We start from the raw sequence: 26,613 nt of genomic DNA on the forward strand, positions 1-26,613 counted from the left end.
TTCACACATTTTCACTCTTATTTCTAAAGCAAGCAAACATGGCCAAAATCAAGAACTTGGTAAATTGATTATATGACAAACTTCTTGTCTATGTAAATGGATTCCTATGTAAATACTTTGCTATTTGTATAGGAATCCATTTACATATAGACAAATGTGCCCTTACCGTATTGTTAAAAATGAAAATTATCGGATAAATGACCACGAATCAGGGTTCATCATAGTTAGATACTATGAGTTTCTCAATTTAAAGGGTTTAATTTGAGTTTATTCATGCCATGTGTGACCCTTTATAGTGTCTATATATCAAGCATATCATACTTTGCCAGAGTATTAATTAGACGAGCTATTAGATACTCCGACTGTATATGGTTCTTGCAACAACCTAGCAAACGTACTGCATGCATGAACTAAAATTGCACCTCTTTAGTAGAACCTACCCTGGCTGATTTACAAACCCAAAATCAGATTGGTTGAGTAGTCACAACCTATGATTTATTAAAATAGGACCATTGAATATAACTTGAATGTCCATAATAGGCTGACAACGCAAGGAAATAAGAATGCCTTTTTTCCATGATAACAGCTAAGATTTATAGATGTTGATATTTTAGTCCAAACTAATGTGCACAACCTATGAATTTCTAATTTATAAAGATACATGCTCCAATCAATGGGTTTGCTCGGATGGTCTAATCAATCAATCTGAATTGTCTATTAGGTCTAGTCCATAACACAATCCAATCCATCCTTTGATTTAGCCTTCTTTTTAGTTTCCAAGCTAGAGAGAGGGCTCTGCTCTCAAACAACTACAACCAGTTCTACATGCAACTTGTCAGCATGTAGGGCCCACCATGGCATTTCATTGTTATCTTGCCCATCTAGTAAAGTTGTCCCGCCATGAAATGGGATGTTCTAAAAATTAGGTTGATCCAATCATTAGATGCGCCCCATGTGAATATGGAGTTTTTGGGGTGGTTGCTCATGGTTTTATATGGTGTGCCTTACTTGATAGCTGGATCTATCTAAATTTCGGTGTATCCCATTTTATATATGAGACAACTTTGTTGGATGCGTGAGATGTCATACAAACACCATAGTATGCTCTATTAGTGCATCAATTTTATCAATGACGTGAATTAGGATGTCTTGAGTCAATTGAGCCTCCATAGGAAGATATTGAAAACCGAAGACTCAAAGCCTTGAAGTATCAAGCCGAAGGCAACAGGTAAAGTATAATGTGCTTTGGTAACCCTAAACCTAGACTATCTTAAGAACCAAAACAACCTATGTCTAGATAAATCATCCTCTAGGTAAACATTTGACTAATCTAAAAAAAACCTTAAACATGTAATGAACATGATAAGTTAGGCTTCTAAGAGGTGTAAAGTTGTTGTAAACACTCGGTCTAAAACAACATTTTTTGAGTAGATCTCGATCTTATCGACAAGCCATTGATGAGACTCAATACTATTGAAGATCTCCTTGATAGAATTGAAGAAACGGTCCAGCAACCAAATTATAAATTCATAGATTTTCTTGACGGGATGGTAGACTAGTTTGATCCTATCGAAGGCTCGTTCGATCATATCGACAAAGCTGTTAACTAGTTGTTTTATAGTCATTGGAAACTTGTTTATATAAAATGAACATTCGGTTATTGAGCAAAATGATGAAATTTTTTGTGCAAATGAAGCTTATGTGTTTTCCTTTTAAATATCCTTCTTTTAGACTTCATACCAAAGAGATTTAAGTCATCTTTTATCTTTCTTGTGATTTATCACTTAAATAAGCTTTCAAAGCTCCCTTTAAATATGAATTTGATATCCTCTATGTTCTAGAGATTAGACATTAAACATATAGAGAAATCCCTGTTTAAATTTTCTAAAACATTCATCTAGGTGAATCCCTACTAGGAATCAACTAAACCTTTAGTTGTAGGAGATTGAACCCAACTCCCACCATCTTGGTCACCTCATTAGAGTATTAAATGTAAGGTGGTTGATTGTAGGAGTTGAAATATCTGCATCAATGATTGTGGGAGCAATTGAGAAGCTGATTGAAGCACGAGAGAGCATTAATTAAGCATCTCAAGAAAAACACTATAATAAGCTCAATCCGACAAGTAAGTTGTCAATCATAGAGTCCATACACTCATTCATTGTATATGATCAAGTGCAGAGTTTGTAACCTAAACTTGAATATGTTCTTTTGTAGGACCTAGGCTCTTCTATACAACGAAATTCATTAAACACAAGTGCGTATGTGTTAATCTCCTTGGGGATCCTCCGACGGGAGTGTACGTAAGGCCTTATATTATGATCGTTATTGGTTGTTGGTTAGCTAATAGAAATCTAATTAAGTCTCCGTGGGAGCCACTGACATATGTGGAAACGTGTTCTTTCGATGCGGGAGTGTACGTGTAGGTTGGTGGTAAGCCCAGGAGAAATCATTGTAAAGGTTAGAAGTGAACTTGATTTAAAACTTCCGATAGTGAAATATCAATACACTCGAGGAGAATACGTCTATCAGGAATGGAGTAGGCAAGTAGCTGAACTATTATATATGCTTATATTTGTGATTGTCATTTGAAAACATTTATATTCATGCTTATGAGTTTGATTGACTGAATTATATGAATGCCTAAATGGATTGAATGTTATGCATCAAATTGATCTCACACACACATGACCACTATCTCTCTTATGGACTAGTTATTCACATTGTTGTATCTTTTATAGTTTATATGATTAAACCCGCTTGGCTTGCAAACCTACGTGTTATTTTTATTATTAGTCTAAATTGGTAAATTATTTTAATTATGTAAGAATTTTTAAGTGGTCCTATTCACCCCCATCCTTTGAACTTAACTGTAATTTTAAGCTCTACTGAGCTTTTACGTGCCATGATAGATAATCAGCACAATTTCAAGCCACACATGCCAATTAGTTGGACATGCAACTATCGTATGTGAGCATTTCTTATTACATACATACTGTAGACACCCCACCTCAGGTTGACAAGTTGATTGGAGCACTATAGGAACCCTAAATCCCAACTAAAATTCATCAAGAGTCCAAACCCAAGTCCAAGGTAAGTCTAAGCCCAATTCAAGTCCAAAACCAAGCCTCATTAGCATTTAGGATCACAATAAGGTAAATTTGGATAGACCAGAGGGAAAATGCCACCTTACAAGGGACCCATGCAAAAAAGGGGCCCATTTGCGTAGTCAGTGGTGCATTATGCGCCCCTCGCCACATGAATTCCCATAACTTTTTTATTACTGGTTGGGTGGGAGGGTGACATAATCAAATTTAGATCGGGCAACTCGCAGGGGTGAAATTACCCCTCTATCTCCACTCTCTCCAAAAATTACACATTTTACCGCTTGATCCGACCGTCCACATTGCATCACATGACACTCTCATTCCAGTAGAAAATCTTACCCCTTAAAACCCTCTTTAACCCCCATATTTTCATAAAATAACCAAAATGCCACTCTATGACTCTATAAATACCCTATTTCACCTAATTTCCAAATCATCTTTCACACACGAGGTCATCTTCTCCCTTTCACCACTCCTCACTCAAGCTACCCATCTACCAAGGAAAGAAGAAGAGTGAGAGAAAAGAAACCCTTTTAACCTTAGGTCAGCCTATATTGGATATTGCCTATCAAAAAACTCGAATCAACTAGGCTTTGATTGTTTCTCTGAGTGGGTGAGTTTGGGTAAACTTATCTAACCTGGTTAATTGCTCGCAGTAAGCACCGCATCATCTCATCGCATTGCACATATCTGCATCATCTGTGCATAAGAACCGATTCAATCCTCGATATTTTATCTTGTCCTATGAAGCAGACACCATACACCCATATAGGCAAAGAAAGTGCCTAGCACTTTATTCTTTGTCACTGACTCACTGTGGTTCCTTACCAAGAATTTTTAGTTGTAAATCATGAGTAATTTTAAGATGGTGAATCTCCACCCTATTGCCTCTTAAGGTTTCTACAAGGGTCTAGCCAATGGTGAAAATATGAGTAATTGACTAGTGGTGACTCCAAGTCAAATATACAATACCCCAAGCCACAAATACACACAAAAGCCTAAAAAGGGACTTGTGAGCCCGATCTGTCTGCAATCCAGCATCCACGCATACATACACATATGCACATGCACACGTGCACATACATATGTATATATTGGTATGGTAGACGAAGAATTGTGCATTGTACCTAATGAACAATCTAGATCAATTGCTTGAATTATTAAAATGCTTTAACATAGCTAGAGGTACTATAACCTACAGTGCTTAAGAGCATCGAGTGTTTGGACACAAATACACCGAAGACAATCTCTACAAAAGAGATTTCAAGTTTTTTTTTTTTCTAGCTGACTTAAAAAATTTAAGAATAAACCAAATTAATTTTTGTGAAAGTTGATATTCTAGTGCCGCCTCTACACAAATGGAACCATGAAATGGTAATTCCAAAATTGCATCTAAGTGCATGTTGAAAACTTTATTTTAGGGTTTATACCTTAAACACACTTTTGGAGTGTTCATCCACGGCATCGTTTGGATGCCTGTAAAATCTTTTAGTTGTAATCAAATTGCAGGTGTCAATTGTTTATAGGCAGTCCTGTTTGGCTTTAAGTTGTAATCTATTTACAAGTAAACAAATGTCTATGTTTGGATAACTTATAAATTGTTTACAACCTATGATTGAGTATTCATACTCGACAAAGCTCAGAGTGTTAATCCTTTAAAATTCACCAAATGCTATACAAAGTCTTCATTTAAGATAGATGATTGTGACAAGCCCCACTCAATAAAGTCTATGGCCAATCCTTGCACTAAAACAAACATTTTGTGGGCCACAAAAGTCAGCCCATTATTTTAAAATCCCTTTCATAACGAGAAGCTATTGAATATTCACACCTTGATGTATGTGATATATCCACACCATCCCTCCATTTTGCGAGATCATCTTAGGGCATGAGCCTAAAAATGTTGTAGATCCAAAGCTTGAGTGGACCACACTACAGAAACCAGTGGGGACAATGACGCCCATCGTTGAAATGTTCCTAGCACCCACTGTGATGTTTATTTGCCATCCAACCTGTTCATCAAGTCACACAAACCTCGATGAAGGACAAACACAAATATTAACTTGATACAAATTTTTTGTGGCTCTCAAGAAGTTTTCAATGGTAAGCATTCAATCCACACTGCTTGTTGTGGTGTGGTTAACTTAAGGTTTGGATCTTGCTCACTCTTGGCCTCGTGCCCTAAAATGATCTCGCAAAATGGATGGGCAGTGTGGATATAACACATATCATGGTGGGGCCCACGGAATTTTGGCATGTCAAAATACAATGGAGCTTGGTAGTGTCGTACAACAACTTTTCGAAAGAAGTTCTTATGACAATAGGCTAGGTGGGGCTCATAATAATATTTTTTTATAAATCTACATCATCCATCTATTTTACCATATCATGTTAGGACATGGGCTAATAAATGAGGCATATCTAAGACTCAAACGGGCGGCGGGATAATAAACAGTGTCAATTGACCGTACACTGTTGAAACTCTTGTGGGGACAATTTTTTTGGATCAGGTCAGTGTTTGAAATATTGGCATCGCAATCTTGGGATATGGATACATATCGGTTATCGCATGGGATATATCGGTTGTACCATGTAATGTATCGTTGTTGTTGAAAACATGGAGAAACATTTGGAAATTGGTCGAATTTTTCAATGAAACTTCAGTGATTGTTAAAAAATACATCAATACACACTTGCAAATCAAAGCATTACAAAAAAACAAGTATACATAATAAGTTTTATTTGTATGGGGTCCTAAATTTATGCGTTGTCTAACTAAATTGATGCAAGTATATTCAATGTCTATTCATATAATTTATAAATGTAAGAAGACGTGTAAAAACACAAGCAATACATTCAAAAGCAAAATAAGAATCACAAAATTAGGTTACATACATCTTTGATTTTATGTTTGGACACAAAGATTGCAAATGATTTGTAAGAAATTGGAAAATTTTGATTTTTTTTTTCAATTTTCTGTAACTCGCCCCCATCTCCTCAAAATCTCAAAATCAAAGCTCCCCATCTATGATTTTTCATGCAAAAGATGAAAAATCATGAATTTATAATAATTTGACACTAATTTAACATGATTTACAGAAAACAAAAGGATCGAAATTCGAAAATGCACACCAGATTGAACACGTGAGATATATTGCACTACCTGTGCATTTCGTATCGCACAGGTGGGATACAAGATATATCGTGGGATATATCGGCCGATATCGTCGATATTTAAAACACTGGATCAGGTTAATATTTGTGTTTTCAGTTCCTGCTGGTAGGAATGACCTTATGAAGGGTATGGATGGCATATAAACATCAAGGTGGACCTTAGGGAGGTTTCAGCGGTAGGCATTTCCCTACTCATTTTTTCTTGTCGTGTGGCCCACTTGAGTTTTGGATCAGCCTCATTTTTGGGCCCATGTGCTAATATGATTTGCCAAAATTGATGGACCAGGAGGGGGGCGGGGTTCTTACAAACATCACAGTAGGCCCTACTTAGCTTCCTATGGTAGAAAGTTCAATGCTTTCTTCACAAATATGTCCTTCGAGGGTTTATAACAAGAAAGATGAGAGAGATGTTTGCTGTTATCTATCTATTTTTTTCTTCGCTAGGAGATTCTTATTTCCCAGATGTCATTAGAAGAAGCCGTGACTCTACCTCCCTTGAGAAATTTCAAAGAAATATCCATTGCCTAAAATCTCTTTACCTTTAATATGAAACACGACCTTTTGTCATGTTTTAGATTACAACTAAAAGTTGTAATCGAATTACAACCTGCAATCTGTTTATGGGCAAATAAACTCATCCAAACACTGTTGGAAATAATGTGCTGAAAACAGTAAATAATACTAAAAACAAATAGAAAATTAAATAATAAAATAAAGTAAGAAAAGATGACTTATTTATTTTAGTCGTGCAATCTGTTTATGGGCAAATAAACTCATCCAAACACTGTTGGAAATAATGTGCTGAAAACAGTAAATAATACTAAAAACAAATAGAAAATTAAATAATAAAATAAAGTAAGAAAAGATGACTTATTTATTTTAGTCGTGGCATGACTGGGTCACTTGACTTAAAACAAAATATGTCCTCCTTGGACCGTGTCCCAAGTGCAACAGGAATATTGGACAGTTGGCCTCCAGGATATAATGGCTATTACTCGGTCTCAACAGAGTACTTGTCGTACACGAGCTCGAGCTAGCATGCAAAACTTAATCAAAGTGAATTGACTTGACAACGAACTTAGCTGGTAAAACAACACTGAACCATAGATGAATTTTTGAATAAATAGAGAAAGAAATCGTTGGTTTGAATCAATTAATTCAAAAAAGGAGTATGTCTATATATAGAAAGTTTTACCTTCATTGTGGGTACAATAGCCTGCCAACTGCTGGTAGCTCGCCCAGGCCTGCCAGGCCCTGCCCATATCAGTGTCTGCCCACGTGTACTTGCCAACATGTGACCACACAGTGATGGAGCGTCACAATATCCCCCACTGAGAGCAGAGCTGTCCTCGACTTTGATACCACTTGTAAGGCCTACGCCCACAGTACATGATATTGTCCGCTTTGTCGAAGCTCACGGCTTTAAAACACGTCTTGTCTGTTAAGGGAGGAACCTAATTTATAGCTACCATAACTTTGGACAACTCTTCCAATATGAGACAAAGTTTCACATTCACTGTGAGTATAGTAGTCTGCCAACCACTAATAGCTCACCCAGGCCTGCCAGGCCTCGCACACATTAGTGTCTGCCCACATGTGCCCTCTCACATGTGACCACACAGTGACGGGGCATCACATAGACCAAACTGGTGTGATCACTTGAACATACGCGTATTCGTGTAAAACCGATAGGTGCGAGTTTACTGGCAGCATGTGGAACAAAAACCGTTAGCTTGAGTGTACTCTCAATCTACACATAAACCTAAACTCAGACCTGGCCCGGCCCGATGCGGCCCACATACACGGATATGTCACGGCTTAGTGCGTGAGCGTGTGTGGTCAATGACATAGGTTTAGACTAATGACATTACCCCTATTGGACCAAATTCACATGCCCTCTAAGAAGGGGCTTAAACCCATGCAAAACTCTTCTTTTATATACTTGAGTTTTTCATTGGTCATTTCAAATGTGGGACAATAGATACATTGAAAATAAAATACTTTTTAAAATAAGAAACAATGATTTTTTATTTCTTTTTTTTGAAAATTTGAAACATTCTATTTTAAAAATCCATTTAAAATATAGTAAATGCCCCTTGTAATTGGTTCACCTGTAATTGGTTCACTACTTAATAACTTTATATGCATCCAAACGACCCCTAAATGGACCCGAATGACTGCATGTTGTCCATTATGCTTGCAAAAGCATTGGGTAACTCGATCCATGGACATCAGAGTATCCAACCTGATTTACACTAAATTTGTATGTGCGGCTTGCATGATAAGTGGACCAGGTTATGTGCCTAGTCATCTCCCCCATTGATCCATCACTAGATCAGTACATTTTCAAGTGTGGTGCATTTAATCAATGCACTGGGGCACGGATTGGGTACTACCCCGCCAGGACCTAGCTAGAGATGGATGGTCATGTCAGGGGCTTTGTGGGGCTCACCGTGATCTATATGTTTTATCCACGTCCTCAATTTATTTTGATAGATTATTTTAAGCCGTGGGTCCCAAAAGAAGTAAGATTGAAGTCTCAAATGGACTAAAAACCGCATGAAATTGTAGAGATTTAAAGCCTACCGTTAAAAACTTATAGGGGGCCACAAAAGTTTTGGATCAAGCTGATATTTATGTTTCCCTTTATGCAGGTTCATGTGACCTTATGAGAAGGTTGGATGACAAATAAACATCATAGTGGGCCTTACAAAGTTTTCACTGGTAATAGTTCAATCTCCACTGCTTCACGTGGTGTGATCCACTTGAGCTTTCGATCTGCCTCTGTTTGGCCTCAAGCCCTAAAATGATCTATCAAAATAGATGGACCATATGCATAAAACATGTAGATCGTAGTGGGCCCCATGGAGCACACGTCACAAGTCTCTAGCTAGGTCCCGGTGGGGGTAGTACCCAATCCATGCTCGTTACATTTGGGGCGTGGGGTTTCAAATTAGAAGAGTTTGGCCCAACAATCACTGATGTTGGGAGTTGTGATAAATGTGGATGGCTCGTGCCAAAGAAAAATCTCTTTTTGTGTACCACAATTATAAAATTAGGAAGAAAAATACAAAAAGTGTCCACTTTAAAATAATAATAAAAAAAGAGTCTAAAATTAATGGCTACTTCCCACGTTTGACTGTATCTATGATACATAGGCTAACGGTAGAAACATCCCGTGAACAGGTGATCGTATAAGAAGATAGAATGTCTAATGACTTAGATCCAAAATTCAAATTTCATGATTATGAATGAAGCATGATCATATGGTCGGTGGTAGTGAGAAAATGAATGGTTGAGATAAAGCCAAATGGAATCCACACGAGAGAACTGACCACTCTACCCATTGGTTTCCAAGATCATAAAGGGTCACTTGGCAGCATGGATTCCATGTGAATCAGAATTCAAATTATAATTATCATGGAATCCATATGAATTGTAATCCTTCATGGTGTTTGGCACCATGCGTATAATCATTCCATGTGAATTCAATTTTGGTATCGGGAAGCTTTCTCCTTGCATGACATGCATTTTAGTGAATTATCAATAGTGATCTACTGTAGGGTTTATGTGAAATCCACCTTATTAACCAGGTGTGCCATTCCATTTTAGCTGTAAGCTCAATATTTAGGTTGGCTTGTGATTTTGGCAGACCATATGATTGGAAACAATATACAAGGTACACCTCTCCCAATTGTTTCCCTTCATATGACTCACTTGAATCACGAACTGGGCCGATTTTTGGGCCCTATGGCTAAAATGGAGTCGCACACCTAATGATCTAGGTGGATTTCACGTAGGCATTAAGGTAGGATACACCAATTCTTGAAATTAACTATACTTAATAAACCCACTATGCCTTAAAAAATGTTGTGTGACATAGCTATTATGATACTTATGTAAAATCCACCCTTACCCGGTGCGTCACTTAATTTTAGCCATAAAGACCAAATATCAAATTGCTGATTTAGGTGGGCCATACAAAAGGAAACAATAATCCTCACCCCTCCAAATTGTTTCCTTTTGTGCGACCTGTGTGAATTGAGAATATGTTTGTTTTTTGTGTCTAGCCCCACATTTTAGTTTTGTATCTAACAATTGGAGTTGATTTTATATAATCATCATGGTGAACTCTTCAAAAATTAACATTGAGTGTCCCTTTTCTAGCTTTTCCCTCAGTATGGCCCACCTGAATCACACACTAAGCTGATTTTTGGGTTTTACGATTAAATTAAGGGGCACATTTAGGGCTTGTTTGGCCAGGCAGATTGGATGGGATTGGATGGTATTAGAGTAGATTGCACGGATTTCAAGGTAATGATAACTGCTTCAGTGGATTGGTGCAAGATCTATGGGATTACTATATCCCCGGATTGCTATATCCAATCTGTTTGGCATGCCTAGCCAATCCCGGGATTAAATCTTCCAATCATTTTCAATCCCTCGAACCAAACACGTCCCAGGCAATTTTGAAGGGATTACGGTGGATTGGATGAGATTTAAGGGTAATGATGGTGATGTCAGGGGATTGTCTTAAGATCCATGGGATTGCTATATCCCGGAGTGATCCCGTGTCTGTTTGGCTCGCCTGGCCAATCCTGGGATCTATCTTCCAATCCCTTCTAATCCCTTTCAATCCCATCCAATCTGCCCGGCCAAACAGGCCCTTAATGATTGAGGAAGATTTCATGTAAAAATCACAATAGGTCCCATTAATTCTCTTGAAGCATGTGCATAGTTTATTTTGGTGATGATATCATCCATAATAAAGGGTGATAATGTAATTTAAAAAGTTGAAGAATTCAAATCAGGTAAAGGGGTGCATCATGTAACTGTACAATTAGACTTACTTTATCCTTTACCAACCTTTCCCACCATTTACCGTAATTTCTACGGTGCCAAAACACCCTGCCAAAATGCCAAAGATAGATCTGCACATTTGGCGGATATGTAATGTTGGGGCAAGCCCAATGTCTATATTTAATATCTACTCCCTTTGCCCGTTTTCCCAGCTACTTTTAGTGCATAAGCCCAAAAATGAGTGGACCACACCTTGTAAAATATGGATAATTTAACGCCCACGGTTAAAAACTTCCTAAGGCCACCATAATATTTAATTTGCCATCCAACCTAATGATAAGATCACACACCTGAATGAATGAAGGGAAAAATACAAATATCAGCTTGATGCAAAATTTTTGTGGCCTGAGGAAATTTTTAATGGTGGCAGTTTAATCAACACTGTTTCCTAAGGTGTGGTCCACCTGACATGTGGATCTGATTTATTTTTCGGATCATCCTGTAAAATGAGCTCAAAAAACAATTGGACCGTGTGGATATAAAATACATACTTAATCGTGGGCCTTACAGCCACGGATCCACAAAGATCCACCAAAATCCCGCAACCAAAAGATAGGCAAAAAGAAGACAGAATTAGGTTAGCCCACACCGCGGGAAACAACAACGATGGGAACACCCACCATTGAAGGATTTTGGGGCCCACAGACTTCTTGGATTGGGCTGATATTTGTATTTACCCATCATTCAGGAAGGATTCACCTCATGAACGGGTTGGATGTCATACAAACATCAAAGTGGGCCCCAGGACGGTGGAAACACCCACCATTGAAGCGTTGTGGGGCGCACCGACTTCTTGGATTAGGATGATTTCAAAGCTGGGAACGGGCAGCAACTTTGAGTGGCCCCGTGATGTACGGGTCTTATCCAGACCGTCCATCCATTTTTTCGTATTATTTTAGAATATAAATTAAAAAATGAGTCGATCCAACTCAATGTATAGCAAAGTCGGGTCAACTTGAAGACTCAACCGAGTCTTCGATTGACTCGACGCGATATTTTAGCAATTTAATATGTTATTATTAAAGCAATAAGAACACTAGAAGAAAGGGGAAACGGAATGGCTACTCTCCCTGACATCAGCCACGTGGCTGATGGTCGGTGCTCTGTGGGGCCCATCATAATGTATGTGTTTCATCCATTCCGTTCATCCATTTTTAAATATCATTTAGGGTTATATTGAAGAAATGAGAGGTATATAAATCTCAGATGGACCACATCACATGAAAATAATAGTGATTGGATATCCACCATTAAAATCCTCCTAAGGCCCACTGTACTATTTATTTGACATCCAATCTGTTGATTAGGTCATATAGGCCCAGACTAAGGGAAAAAACAAAAATCAGCTTGATTCAAAACTTTCATGGCCCCAGAAAGTTTTTAATGGTCTACGCTCATTCAACACTGTTTCTTGTAATGTAGTCCACTTGAGATTGGGATACACCTCATTTTTCGTTTCGTATTCTAAAATGATCTGAAAAAAATAGATGAACGGCATGGATGAAACACATACTTCATGGTGGGGCCCACAAAGCACCGAACCATCAGCCATTGGCTGGTGGCAGGGGGAGTAGCTAATCCGTTTCCCTTTACGAATAGGTTGGATGGCAAATAAACATCACGGTGGGCTCTAGAAAAGTTTCAACGGTGAGAATCATCATCACCGCTGCTTACTGTGGTGTGGTCCACTTGAGCCTTGGATCTGCCTCATTTTTGGGCTTATTCCCTAAAATGATATGAAAAAATGGATGGACGGTATGGATAAGACTCAAACATCACGGTGGCCACTCAAAGCTACTGCCCGTTCCCAGCTCCAAACGGGCGGGGGTAGGACGCAATCCGCGTCCATCAAAGTGGGTCCCAGGACGGTTTCAATGGAGGACATTCACATCTCCACCGTTTCCTACGGCATTGCCCATTTGCGGTATGGATGGCCTCGTTGTCAAAATTGAGCCGTTGAAAACGGTGGACGGAGTGGATCTTCCAAAGATATCTCGGTGGGCCCCACAGAGTTTTTTAGTTGCACGGGCTTTCGTGTGCCGCAAGCAAACCTTCCAAGGAGGCTTCGCTCTTCTGCCTATATATATGAAGCGCTTCTCTCTTCTGCCTATATATACGAAGCGCTTCTCTCTATCTCTCTTGAGATCGCAATTTCTCTCGAAGCATCCAAAAATCGCGATATCTGAGCCGAAGTAATCAGGTGGATTTTCGATTTTTCTCTCTTTTCTTTTCGTCGAGATTCTCAGCTGTTCGAAGATCTTTAAAATTCCTGATAATTAGGGTTTGATATTCTGTCATTCACGAAAAAAGGCATTTTTAATTCTAATACATATAAATCTTCTGATGTTGAATCGAATTATGTGGTTGCGTTTGGATGCACTATTGAATTGAATTGTGATAATTTTCCATTTCAAACGTTCATTTGTAGGAATGGGTGTCGGAATGGCGATTACATTGCTTACAATCTGGGGTTGGAAAACTGTATTACGGCCCCATAACAGCCGACTGGCATTTGGGATTTTGGCCTACGGAATCACACGGATCTAGATCTAGGATAGCAATCCAATGGCACCAAGCACACAAGAGAACACACAGATTTAACGTGGAAAACCCTTGCAGGAAAAAATCATGGCACAAAGCGACAAAATTCCACTATGAAAGCATCAATTACAAAGAGAGAGGACTTACCCGATTCGAACAACCTCGAATCTCACCCTTGCTACACCCTTTGATAACCCTAGAACCCTTTAGAATACCTTTAGGAAGCCTTAGAAATCATTAGAATAGCCCTAGGGACCCCTATTTATAGTTTAGGAAACTTTCCTTTCACACCCTTGCGAAACCGCCTCAGATTTCCGCAGTCCGCACAAGATCCGGACTCGAATCTGCGTAACCTCGACTAGTCGAAGGATGGCCACGACTGGTTGAGCAACCCGCTCGACCGGTCGTGCAATCCCCTCGACTGGTCAAGCATCCCGGACACCAAAAAACTGAGCTCACTGGACTTTGAGTCGAGTAAGCCACAACCGGTCGAGCAAGGGTCACGACCGGTCGAGCAATCCAAAAAAACTGATGATTGAAGGCTTTTGACAACAATCTCCACCAAGTCTTCAATCTTCAACCATGTAACTCATTCTCTTCTCATATCTTTACATCACATCATAGCTTCTCGTGCACACTCTGTCCTTCTTTTCCGTCATCGCCAAGCTCGGAGAATTACACAGAACTTGAACTTCTCTGCAGGAATGATCTTAGTGAACATGCCAGCCGAATCTTACTCCATATGCCCAACCACCTTTATTCCTGTCTTCTCAAAAGGAAAGATTTAGTCTTCTTACCATCTCACTGCTACCCAATATTGCTTGCCGGTGTACTTGCTCACAACATTGATAGCCTGTGAAATAACTGATCTAATCCAGACCCTGGCATACACTGCCAACCGCATTTGAATAAGGCTCATGAGATATCCTACTTTTCCTCATTTGTTTTGAGATATGTCCTGAGAAAAACTAGAGGAGAGAAGCATAGGGAATGCTTTTAGGCTTTACCTGGCCCATCACATCATTGATTAATACCTACACATAAGGTATTCCTCCTATGATTACCAAAGCCTACTCGTCTTTCAGTCTCAACGCCGAGAACCATCTTTGTAGCCCCCCCGATCCTTCATCCTGAATGTCCCACTTAACCGAGTCTTCAGTACATTGCTTTCAGACATGTCATAATTGGTGATCTATATGTCATCAATTCCTGACTCACCATGAAGGAATCAAACCATTGCCTAGGTGACAGGTCGAACCACGACCTCTTGCAAAGTCTTTTCTCAACCCCTTTAACTTCGAACCGCTCTGATTGCTTCATGTAGATCTGCTCTTCACTTTCCCTTGCAGAAGTGCAGACTCCACATCCATCCTTCCAGCTCAAGATCACATTAGTCAACCAGCGCCAATCACGGATCTAATAAACACCCGCTATACCGTTGGCACGAATATCTCTGAGAAGCCGATCCCTTCTCTCTGAGCATAACCCTTCACTACCAACCTCGCCCTGTATCTATGCTGTATCATCCTGAAGATCCACCTGCATCCAACCGTTCTTCAGCCCACTGGAAGCTTCACCCGCTCCCATATGTTGATCTAGTACAACGAATCTATCACATCGCCCATAGTCACCTTTCACTTCTCAGCACCAGGCTCACTTAGAGCCATCTGAATCCCCTGCGATATTGGAGTCATCCATGTACCTCGTCGATATCCTGCGATCATGCCGTGTGATTCTACTTATAGGTAGCTGCTCCACCTGCTCTGTATCCCTGTCCGCACATCTCAGCCTTTCTGTCCTGCCCGCTCATGTGGTCATGCCCAACATGCCACACACGGCAGAGGTGGAATCCGCTACATCCACTGCAGCTCCACCATTTGAAGTGCTCCCGATCAACCTGTACATGTTACCGAATCGTTGCGCTTTCATGATTACTCGTTATCCCTTAAATACCTTAAGAGCACCATCAATACCTGTGAACTTGCAGCCTTTTACCTCAAGTACACCAAGAGAAATAAGATTCTGCTTCAAATCAGGAACATGCCTGACATCAGTCAGGGTACGCTCTACCCCATCAAACATCTTAATACGTAATAGTCATAACATTACAGGTAATGTCATTGCCTATAAATACATGTCCACTATTGCACTCCCTGTAGTTGTTGAACCAACTCTGATGAGGAGTCATGCGAAAAGACACTCAAGTGTTTAGCATCCACTCGTCCTTACGATCATCGTATGTCCGCCTAATAGTAGACACAGACAAAACATTACCATTACATCCACTCAATCCATCTGACGTGGCAGCATTGGCCTCCCAGTATGAAGCCTCGGAATTTTCTCTCTTCGATTTTTGAATTTTCACAATTCTTCTTCATATGTCCTTCCTTCCTACAGTTCCAGCACTTTACCTTTCCCTTGCCCTTGCCTTTGGATTTGTATCTAGAACCTGAAGAACCTGTACCTTGTTCAGAATTCTTACTCCTTATAACCAGTGCATCAGAAGATATCCCTATGTCGACATTAAGCTTTCTCATTGCCTTCCCTTGAAGGGCTGAGATAAAAGTATCGATACTCAGAGTTTTATTCGTAGAGCACATTGTGTCCTTGAATGACTCATAAGATGCCGGAAGAGAATTCAGCAACATACATGTCTGTTCTTCATCTTTCATCACTTCCTCCATATCCAGCAATTTGTAAACCAATTTATTAAAGTTGTTGATGTGAGCCTCCAGATCTCCACCCTCTGCCATCTTGAAGTTATACCACTACCGCTTCAAGTGTAGGCGATTTTCAGAGGATTTTTTCGCATAGACATCCTTTAACTTCACCCATAACTTAGCCACAGTTTTCTCTCTCATGATGTTGTAGAACCTCATCCATGAGACATAAACGGATCGATGATAAAGCCTTCTTATCAAGAGTATTCCATTCATCATTAGTCATAGTAGACTTTCGCTTCTCAAGAGCATCATCTTCGCCTTGTTTGATCAAGGAACTCATCATCTTAATCTTCCATAACTCAAAATTATTTTTTCCTGAGCACTTCTCAATCTCATACCTAGTGTTTTCCATTATTACTAATCCTATAGATTCAAATCTGTGCCCCAACGATTGCTCTGAAACCACTTGTTGGGATTTTGGCCTGTAAAATCACACTGATCTAGATCTAGGATAGCAATCTAATGACACCAAGCACACACAGGAGAACACGGATTTAACGTGGAAAACCCTTGCAGGAAAAAACCATGGCACAAAGCGACATAATTCTACTATGAAAGCATCAATTACAAAGAGAGAGGACTTATCAGATTTGAACAATCTCAAATCTCACCCTCGCTACACCCTTTGATAACCCTAGAACCCTTTAAAATACCTTTAGGCAACCTTAGAATTCTTTAGAATAGCCCTAGGGACCCCTATTTATAGCGGTTTAGGAAACTTCACTTTCGCACCCTTGCGAAACCGCCTTAGATTTCTGCATCTGCACAAGATCCGGACTCGAATCTGCGTAACCTCGACTGGTCGAAGGATGGCCACGACTGGTCGAGCAATCTACTCGATCGGTCGTGCAATCCCATCGACCGGTCGAATTGTGATAATTTTCCATTTCAAACGTTCATTTGTAGGAATGGGTGTCGGAATGGCGATTACATTGCTTACAATCTGGGGTTGGAAAACTGTATTACGGCCCCATAACAGCCGACTGGCATTGCCGTTATCTAACGGCGATGGCAATGGTGGTTATGAAATGGAAAAAAAAAGGAAAGCATAGCCAATGAAAAATAACGGGCAGTTTTTCATTACTGTTGAAAATAAGCTTCTGTATATAGTGACCACTGTTTCGTATATAACGGTTATTATTGAGATAAAAAAAAAAAAAAAAACATAACAGAGTAGAGAGTGACCGTTGTCGTTCTAATGGCTGTTTTGCAAGGAAGTTTTTTTTTTTTTTTGGCTATGAAACACAATGGAGAGTGTACATTAGCGTTGTAACTTGTGACTTGTCATGGCTGTTATAATGGATGAGATATGTTTGTTTTATTTTTAAAATTATTTTTATGAGCATCCGTAGCGATTTGGATTGGAACAGAAAGTACTGTCATTGCAATTCTATAGGGAATCTCTTTCAAGGAATTGCGGGCGAGACTTCTTTACAATTAATATGGTCCGCCCTTACTCAATTCCTCATCGGATTTGGAATTGTGGGCGGGTAGAACTCCTATGCTCGCTACGGTCACTACGTTCGCTCTGCTCTTGAGTCATAATTACAACTTAAAAAACAAAGGGTGTTTGTGTTAACAGTCCTCCTCTCCTCTCTTTCCTAATTAAAAGATACTTTCAGCTCTTTATCTGCTCTTAACTCCTTCCTACCTTTCTTAGCTAGGGAATATGGTCCGCCCTTACTTAATTCCTCATTGAATTCGGAACTGCGGGTGGGAATACCTTACTCGTAGCTCTTCAGCTTTCTTCTTTCTTCAATTTATTAGACTAACAATTGTGATGCAATTCAATCAATTTGATAGTGCATCCAAGTGCCCTTTGAAAATTAAAGTGTGACCGAAATCGGTGGTTTCTAGACACATGCTCTGATTAGGGTTTCATTGACATTGTGTGGTTCTCTTTTGATACTTGATAGTACTGTTTGGGGAACAGAAATAAAGGTGGGATGAGCCCCACCATGAGGGGTCATGCTTCTTGTCTCCTGTTGGAATTGTAAGGCCTTGGCTAGTTGGTTGCTGGGGCTTGCCTGACGAATGGTCTGGATAATGGCAAGGTCGGTCTCACCTCTGTTTTTTCTGGGATGATCTAACTGCTTGTCTTGGTCATGCATCAAATAATGGCTTATTGAATCCCATCTCACTTGAACACTAGAGTGGTTGGTAGCGAGTTTGGTGAGGTGGCATTTTGAGCTCATTATCCTCAAAGCAAATGTGGCGTTCCACCTTTTGTGCTTTTGTAGTTAGAAAGTTGATCTGTAAGTATGGGGAAATTGCTTAGTTATGTGGAACAGAAATCACAGCATTAAAGGTAGAAATTAATGGTTTTGCATGCCACTAGCTTTTGATTTGAAATGGATGCTTTTTGGTGCCATTTATCTGATACAAATTTCATGCTTGTGCAGTGCAAATATACAAGTATTGGCGTGTGGATTTTTTGCCCAGAGGAGTTATAAAATGGGTCTGGTAAGTTCATTCAATACCTTGTGTCCCACTTCATGGTTAGCAAGACTTCTAGTTTTTGTAGGATTTATTTCGACTCGGTTGTCAAGAACAAAAAATTCACCTGATATTTAGAAGCAATAACCAGAACACATAATGGAAAATATATAATCAAGATTAAGTTTAGAAATGAAAATTGGGACCTTTTCTGTCCGGTATTGGAACTTCACTGTATTTCTTCTCAGATGGGTACCATTGTTTAGCTATCATATTGTCGTCCTTGTTGTCATATCTAACACTTTCTCCCAATTGTTTGGGTTGGTCTTTAAATGGTAGATTGGCAAAAGTTTTACAATTGGCTGCCCACCATATGTCAAGCTACCTCTTCTACCCAGGCTCCGAAACCGGCCATGGCAGAGGCTCACAACTTGAGATGAAAGAATACCCTTGCAAAATGCATAAATATAATAAAAGTATGTAAGTGGAAGAATCATAGCTGTAACAGATACCTATACCAAATGTAACTAAAATCGTTGGGGTAAAAAGTTCACAAAGTTAATGATTCAAAAGACAAGCGACATTGGGAAACGGACATGTATTAGAGGAGTTTGGAGAATATTTTGGTAATTAGGATGGACCATCCAGTGGTAACTGGTAAGATGCTGTCGCTTCCTCTCTCCATGAGAAGTGTATAGGTACAAATATTTTACCTATTCCGTTAGACTATGCCGATCCATATATGTACATAATGTCATTACCTCTCTCTTTGCTGATAAGTTATTTCTCCTTTGAAGAAATATAAGTGTCTTTATGTTTTTCTTTTTCTAGTACTGTCGAAGATAAAAACTCTAATGAAGTGGAATCAAATGCCTTGAAGGCTTAAAACTTCTTCCAAGAGAGCTCATGGGGTGTCTTATCATATGAAGGGAGATTCTACCATTTCTATTGCTGGGCCCCAAGGAAATCTGTGAAAAATTTGCCTAAATCATAGTTAATTCACTTGGACTGATTACTGAAGTGCAAATTGGTTCAAGACAAACTGACTTGCTTTTCAATATGATCCAAGTTGTAAGATGCATAAATTCATATGAAATTGTTTAAGACTTGTAATTCAAGGAGAGAACAACTATGTCCTAATCTTTGAGAAACAGAAAGGAAAGAATCTGCTTCTCATTTTTGTGGAAATTAAGAAAGTGTGCCTACTGCTTTTGCTGCTTCTTATTTTTTTTGAGAGAGCTGAAATTTATTGAAATGCTTGCCAAAAGATGGGAAAAGAAAACAATCCGACTCTACAACTCAAAAAAAGAAGAGAGGCTAGCAGACTTTGCTGCTTTTATGAAAGAAGCCCAATCCACAACAACCCTTTTAATTTTGCCAATAACTGCTTCCACGGAAGATCCCTTGTCCCAAAAGCAATGACCTTCTTCCATGGAAGGTCTGATGCAACAATATATACACAAAAATGTGTGCCCACTGTGCAATGTAGGGTGGACATCTTCAACCACAGTGTTTCCTATTGTATGGCCCACCCAAGCTGTAAATCAGGCTGATTTTTTATCATAAGGCCCAAAATCTATATCCAGATGCGATGAATGGCTCTAATGTTGTCACAAAGCACGGTGGTCCCACAAAGGAGAAAAGGATTGATGTCTTGAAAGGACTCTTGCTTTGGAAGATGTATGAAAGTGGAGGGGCAAAAGAGGATGCCTATCCTGGTCTGGCAGGAACCGGCTACTTGTAGGGACAAGGTAGACCTTGCTAAGGAAAAAAACCTGGAGCTATCTGTCCACAAATTTCTTGGGATTACGGAGAGGATATTTCTCAATGAATGCTTGGCCACATTCCTGACAGCTATAAACCTAGAGAAGTGAGGCCAGGCTCCAACTTTCTTTTCTACCAAATGGCCCCTTAAACTAGTGAGAAATTATTCTAGAAAAAAACAACATTCACCACATTGAAGAATTATCCCCAAACTTTGACGCTAGGGCTATGTTTGGAAACCATGGACTCCATGCCAAACAGTGAAAGAGGAAAAATGTTTTCTTTGGTGTGACGATTTGTGTTGTTTGGATATGCAAAGAAGATGGTGGATTCCACCAAGCAATCATTACGCTTTTCCGCAATTAGGATTCTTAGTACAAGAAACTAAGTATTGTGAGAGGAAATGAGATTTCCACTTGCTACCCAAACAAGAACTCAAAATTGGTGTGTAGTTTAAGGACTATAATTTGCTGTTTCTAGGTGTGTAGTTGGCTGTGTAGCTCCCTCGGCGGTGCAGCCTCGTTTCCATTTTTTTTTTTTTCCTCTTTTTAATATAAATCGTAACTTCTCAAAAAAAAAAAAAAAGAACTCAAAATTGGAATCCATGTTTCCATAGTTCTCATGGAAATCAAAATTGCATAATTAATGTTTTTACCCCTTTCTTTTACCTTGGATTCCATGTATCCAAACATGCCCTAAATTCTAGTAATATGTGTAGAACTAAAAATGAATGAAAATTCCATGACTCGATAAATCAAAAAGAGAACTTGCACCATGGAAAGGGTTTGATTGGCCGATAGAACCCAAGCTTGAGCATCGGTGAACTTAACCCACAAAATTGAACATGATAGCACACGCGGGGAAGTACTGACAAAACTAAAATGAAACCTTCTATTCAAACGATTCATAGTTCCAATTATAGGGAAACACCCAACCTTTAGAACTAAATGAAATTCTCTACTTAATTAAGGCTCTAATGCTTACTGATAACAAGTCTCTTTCCCACGAGAAACCCAAATATCCATCAAAATCAACTTAGAAATTCAAGTTTAATTTCAATCTCCATTTTGAGAATTCCAGTTTAATTTCAATTCCAGCAGCATAAATAAAGAAATGGCATCAGGAAATCTCCTAGAGTTGTAAAACTAAAGCTTTTTCGTAATGCCATGCTTTTGATTCACACTTTCTCATACCCAAGCGTTCCTTCTTTTTAGGCCTCATTTTGTAAAGCTGCATTTGATGCAGGACAATTAACCACTTGCTCTAAAAGCTCGAACTGATTGAGCGTGGAAAATTAATCCCTTTTATCTTATAGCCCAGGCCCTACATCCATGGGTTAGGTCCTCGGCCGAACCCTCATCGTGGGCCCCACATCCATGAGTTCTGCCCCCCTCGTGGGCCTCAAATCACTTGAAAAGCTGATAAGTCTTCTGTCTTCACAGTCAGGTCTTTCTTTAAGATTCTCTCCTCCAACAATGATTCTAATGCCCCTGAATTAATCACGCTTGGCGAGGAGTCTCGAACACAAAACCTCCCACTTTGATACCAATTTGATGCAGGACAATTAATTATCTGTTCTAAAAGCTCGAACTAATAGAGCATGGTGAATTAATCCCTTTTATCTCATAGCCCATGCCTCACATTCATGGGTTAGGTCCTCGGCCGAACCCTACTCGTGGGTCTCAAATTCATGGGTTCCGTCTCACATAAGCCATCCACCCCGAGTGTACCCATAAGCCACCCCACTCGAGCCCGGTGTGAAAATGCCTTTGCATTAGCATCATTCTGCATTCTTTTTGGATCCATGTGATGTTCAGTCTTGTAAGGCTGAAGTAAAAGGCAAAAACCTTTATTTAATATTTAAATCAATGTAGCATGGGATTGAAGCCTTCTGGAACCAACATAAAGAAAACTTCCCTTTTCCTTTATGTTCGCATGACTAGGGAAGTCACTCCTATCTGTGCGATCATTGATTGAGTTCCCACCACATAAATGTTACAAATTCAGTGCAGCCCCAGGTTTATCATGTTGGCAACAGGCAGTGTTTGTACTATCGATAATCTCTGGAAAATGGGGATGATTATTCCTAACATGTGCCTATGTTGCAAAAATGATGAGGAGCTGATTGACCACCTCTTTGTGCATTGCTCTTTTATTGGGCCTATTTGGACAGATTTCCTAGCTCGTTTCAATGTCCCTTGGCCCTTCCCAAGGGAGGTTGGAGATCTTTTGCTTGCTTGGTATGGAGTGGGCTTAGGGAAGGTTAAGACTTAAGACGGTGTTGTGGAGAATGTCCTTGCTTGCTATTTGGTGTGCTGCATAGGAAGAAAGAAACACAAGATCCTTTAGATATGAAAGAAAGCCAGTGGAGGGTATTTCTCGAAGTGCTAGATTTTTTGTCGTTGAATGGGCTTGTATTTCTCAAAGTGCTAGTTTTTTTGTCGTTGAATGGGCTTCTAATGTTTCTGTGCTCAAGGGCTGTAATCTTGATATTCTTGGGTCTTAGTTGGGTCGCCACCTTGGCGGCTTCATGCATTTGTCATTGTTTTCCTTTTGTTTTGCTTTAAAAATTTTCTGCTATCTCTCAAAAAAGGAAAAGAAAAGAAAATGCCAAAACTTGAAATCCCTTTTATGATTCCCTTTTATGATTTATCAAAGGGGGTGCTTTTGTTTTGTTTTTATTATTTTAATTAAATTTTTTTTTTTTGTTTTTTAACATTTTGCTTTTAAATCCCAATTAGTTGGGATAAGTCTTAGATGATGATGATGATTTTTCTTTTAAATGAGGACCGATGGCCACCCGACCTGGTTACCTTTTGGGCCTTATCAGTAGACCCAACCTGGAAATGGTTATGTTGGGCCTCTCAGGCCGTTTGGGGTTCCCAGCGTGCTGCCAGCCTTACAGGATGGGACCATTCTCAGCTCAGCCTGCAAAGTTCCTAGTGTCTTTGCCACAGCTTATACAATCCTTGGTATTTCAGGAAGGTCCTCTCGTAGCTGGTGTTTCAGTTGCTGCTGCTGCTCTTGGAGGCAGATACCTAATCCAAGCATGGCAAGCATTCAAAGCCCGCCCTGCTGTTCCTCGGATGCGTAGATTCTATGAGGGCGGGTTCGAGCGGGCAATGACAAGAAGAGAAGCCGCATTGATCCTTGGAGTCAGGTAAAATTATCTTGGATGCCCATTTACCTCAGTGCAATTTCTACTTGCAAAAGGCTACCACAATGTGTGTGCTTTATAGGATCCCACAATGGATGTGGATATATCTGGTGATTGGGGCCATTGATTTGGTCTGCCACTGCACGGATGGACCAGAAGCCAAGATTCATGGTGAGCGGACAACTATGGCCATCTAATAGTCATTGAGTTACCTGTTGAATGTGGACTGCCATTTTTTATTTTTTTATTTTTGAGCTAAATCAACCATCTTACAGGCGTCTGCTGGGATGGTTACCATAGTCCAATGGCCTTGCTTTTCTGGCAATTGACCATCTGTGTGGTGGTTCACAAAATCAATGGTCATGATCAATTTACAGTCTTGCACAAGTATCATGTACCACACACTTTATGGGAACTCGATCAACCGCAAGTACCATTGTAGCATTCTCTTTTCTTTTCTTTTTCCCTGCTTGAAAGTGGATGGAGCCACCTATAATGTATTGCTTAAAAAAAAGAAGATTTATTTACAGCCAACAGGAGGAGGACATGCAACCATGAGCTCCAAAACTTGCAACGCAATAAAAAGAAAATACAAAGAAAACAGCCCTTCAAGCCCCAAAACTGAACTACTTGGATGAAAAATCCGAGACCTATCCATGATGAAAGCAGATTTGATGGTTGCCGGCAGGTCTTCTGAACTGAAAAAAAGAAAAAAGAAAAGCAAAAAAACTGAAAAAGAGAAGGTGGCAGTAGCTAACTTAACTATCTGCCACACAGTTTGCCTTGCAGCAAACATGTCTAAAATGACAATATCCTTTTTTTGATAGGTAAGTATGGGCTCAAACCCAAGACCTCAATGTTGCAACACACTGTCTACTACTGAGGCATAGTGTCGAACCCCAAAGACAATATCCATAAATTTCCCTCTCCCAATTCCAAACTTTCTAGAGATGCAACGAATTAGAATTTCCTGCATCAAAGACCAATTTTCTGCCACTACCCCAGAAGCCTGAGGAGATGCAGAACAATGTGTTCCATCCGTCAAAAGACTCAAAGCTCCAAAATCTGCAATAAATCAGAACATGTATGGTATGAAAAAAAATGGCGGAATTACATTTCCATGACAATCCCTTGTTACACCACCACCACCTGAAGGATCAGGGTTGCCACTTGACACACCACCACCTGTTCATCTTAAGGGAGGTGATATTATAAGAGAGAGGGAGCCATCTTCTGGACAAAAGAGCACTCATTCCTGAATTGGTTCCAAGGTCTAAAGTATCATACGAAACCATTCCTGAATTGGTTTCAAGGTCTAAAGTATCATACGAAACCGGTATGTATCACCTGAAGCTTACCAGTATTGTCCATGAACAGTACGGTTGAATTGGCCCATGCCAGCCAGAAACAGCCTGATATAACACGGGGAATATGCCTGCCCATTTCTAATGAATGATACTACCCGGTAAAACCAAATTTGTACTTGCTTGGTTACCTGCACAGCACGCGCCATCATTGCCATTCCAAAACATATCGGTTTGTCATCCCACTGTTAATGCTTACCCTTCTCTTATGGGTAGGGAGAAACCAAATGTCGAATTGGAAAACCACAAAGGAATCCTTGGATGGGGAAACAATGGAAATCAATCTGATTTGCCCTGTTTGTGAAGCGTGGTTGTTTTTCATGGAAATGTTAGCAAGTCAACTGCTAAATGACAGTTGTCATCACCTGTAACTGTGGAAGTTGACCGTTAATATGGTTTTTGGAAGAAATTGGGATTCTTTTTTTTTTTTTTTCAGGAAAATGTTGGAAATGGAAAAATGATTTCCATAACAACAACTTTTCTCAAACAGTGAAAAGTAAATTTATATGGAAAACAATTTCTTTTCCAAGGCTTTCGACATTCCCTAAAAAAAATGAGACTTTGCTTATAAGATTTCTCAACTTCCAGATTTCCCAAAAAATGAGACTTGGGTAAACACTCACTGCTGTTTGGATAACAAAGCCCCCATTGAATCTGATTCTGAAACCTTTGCTTTTAGGCATATAAAATCTGGAAATGCAAATATGAAATAAACAGCTGTTCCTCATACTGCTCTCATCGTTGTTATTTTTTTCTGCTGGGTGATTTAACTTTTTCTTTTTCTTCTTCTTCTTTTTCCATCTTGCCTGTTACTTCAGGGAGCATGCTGTGATGGAAAAGATCAAAGAGGCCCACCGGAGAGTGATGGTGGCAAACCATCCTGACGCTGGCGGAAGCCACTATCTTGCTTCAAAGATCAACGAGGCGAAGGATGTTTTGACAGGAAAAACCAAGGGTAGTGGGTCTGCTTTCTAGATTAGATGGGGTGCTTCTTGTAACTCTATTCACTATTATACTTATTTTGCTGAAAAGCAAGAATTACCCCCAAATTTTTGAGGGAGTCATACAGAAAATTTTGACCTGATTCTTAAGATTGTAGGATAAACTTTCGTAGCTCCGTTGTAATAATAATAATTAAAAAAAAAAACATTTATTAGCTTCAGTCAACTGTAAGCTTTTATGCATTTGCCAAGGATTTTGTAATATTTCAGTGAATCAATCCAATCACTTCCAATTTATTTCTATTTATCTGGGCCGACCATTCGGTGGGCTTTATGGTGTTTGATGGTACAGTGCTGAAAACTGAAATGGATTCAAACCGAGTTGAATATTTTTGGAAAGAAGAGGTTGATATTGTTTTGGGGCGTGTGGGTCCACTGTGATGTATGTGCATTAATCTGGCTGGCCGTCTGTTTTGACAGCTTATTTTAGAGCATGATCCAAAAAATGAAGTAGATCCAAATCTCAGGTGGACCACACCACAGGAA

At 39.6% G+C, this 26,613-nt stretch overlaps 1 protein-coding gene across 2 annotated transcripts; it reads left to right on the top strand.

Moving 5' to 3' along the window:
• Window positions 1–13,233: 13,233 nt before the first annotated feature.
• LOC131220973 (mitochondrial import inner membrane translocase subunit TIM14-3-like) lies at window positions 13,234–26,370 on the top strand. 2 transcript variants are annotated; one of them, XM_058216008.1, is made up of 4 exons: window positions 13,234–13,341; window positions 18,808–18,868; window positions 23,587–23,765; window positions 25,945–26,370. In XM_058216008.1, exons 2-4 carry the CDS (start codon window positions 18,860–18,862, stop codon window positions 26,099–26,101), a joined length of 345 nt encoding a protein of 114 aa, XP_058071991.1. In that variant the 5' UTR covers window positions 13,234–13,341; window positions 18,808–18,859; the 3' UTR covers window positions 26,102–26,370. The 2 variants fall into 2 exon arrangements, with proteins under 2 accessions (XP_058071991.1, XP_058071990.1); XM_058216007.1 differs by lacking the exon at window positions 13,234–13,341 and adding an exon at window positions 18,373–18,459.
• The last annotated feature ends 243 nt before the right edge of the window (window positions 26,371–26,613 follow it).

The sequence above is a fragment of the Magnolia sinica genome, chromosome 12 (genome assembly GCF_029962835.1).
Source record: "Magnolia sinica isolate HGM2019 chromosome 12, MsV1, whole genome shotgun sequence".
In the NCBI taxonomy this organism is placed as follows: Eukaryota; Viridiplantae; Streptophyta; class Magnoliopsida; order Magnoliales; family Magnoliaceae; genus Magnolia; species Magnolia sinica.

Excerpts from the sequence above, each read along its gene's own strand:
- LOC131220973 (XM_058216007.1), top strand. The coding sequence starts at position 18,440 with ATGGTCTGGATAATGGCAAG. Across the intron at positions 18,460-18,807 it reads ATGGTCTGGATAATGGCAAG|TGCAAATATACAAGTATTGG; the intron begins GTCGGTCTCACC and ends ATGCTTGTGCAG. Across the intron at positions 23,766-25,944 it reads GCATTGATCCTTGGAGTCAG|GGAGCATGCTGTGATGGAAA; the intron begins GTAAAATTATCT and ends CTGTTACTTCAG.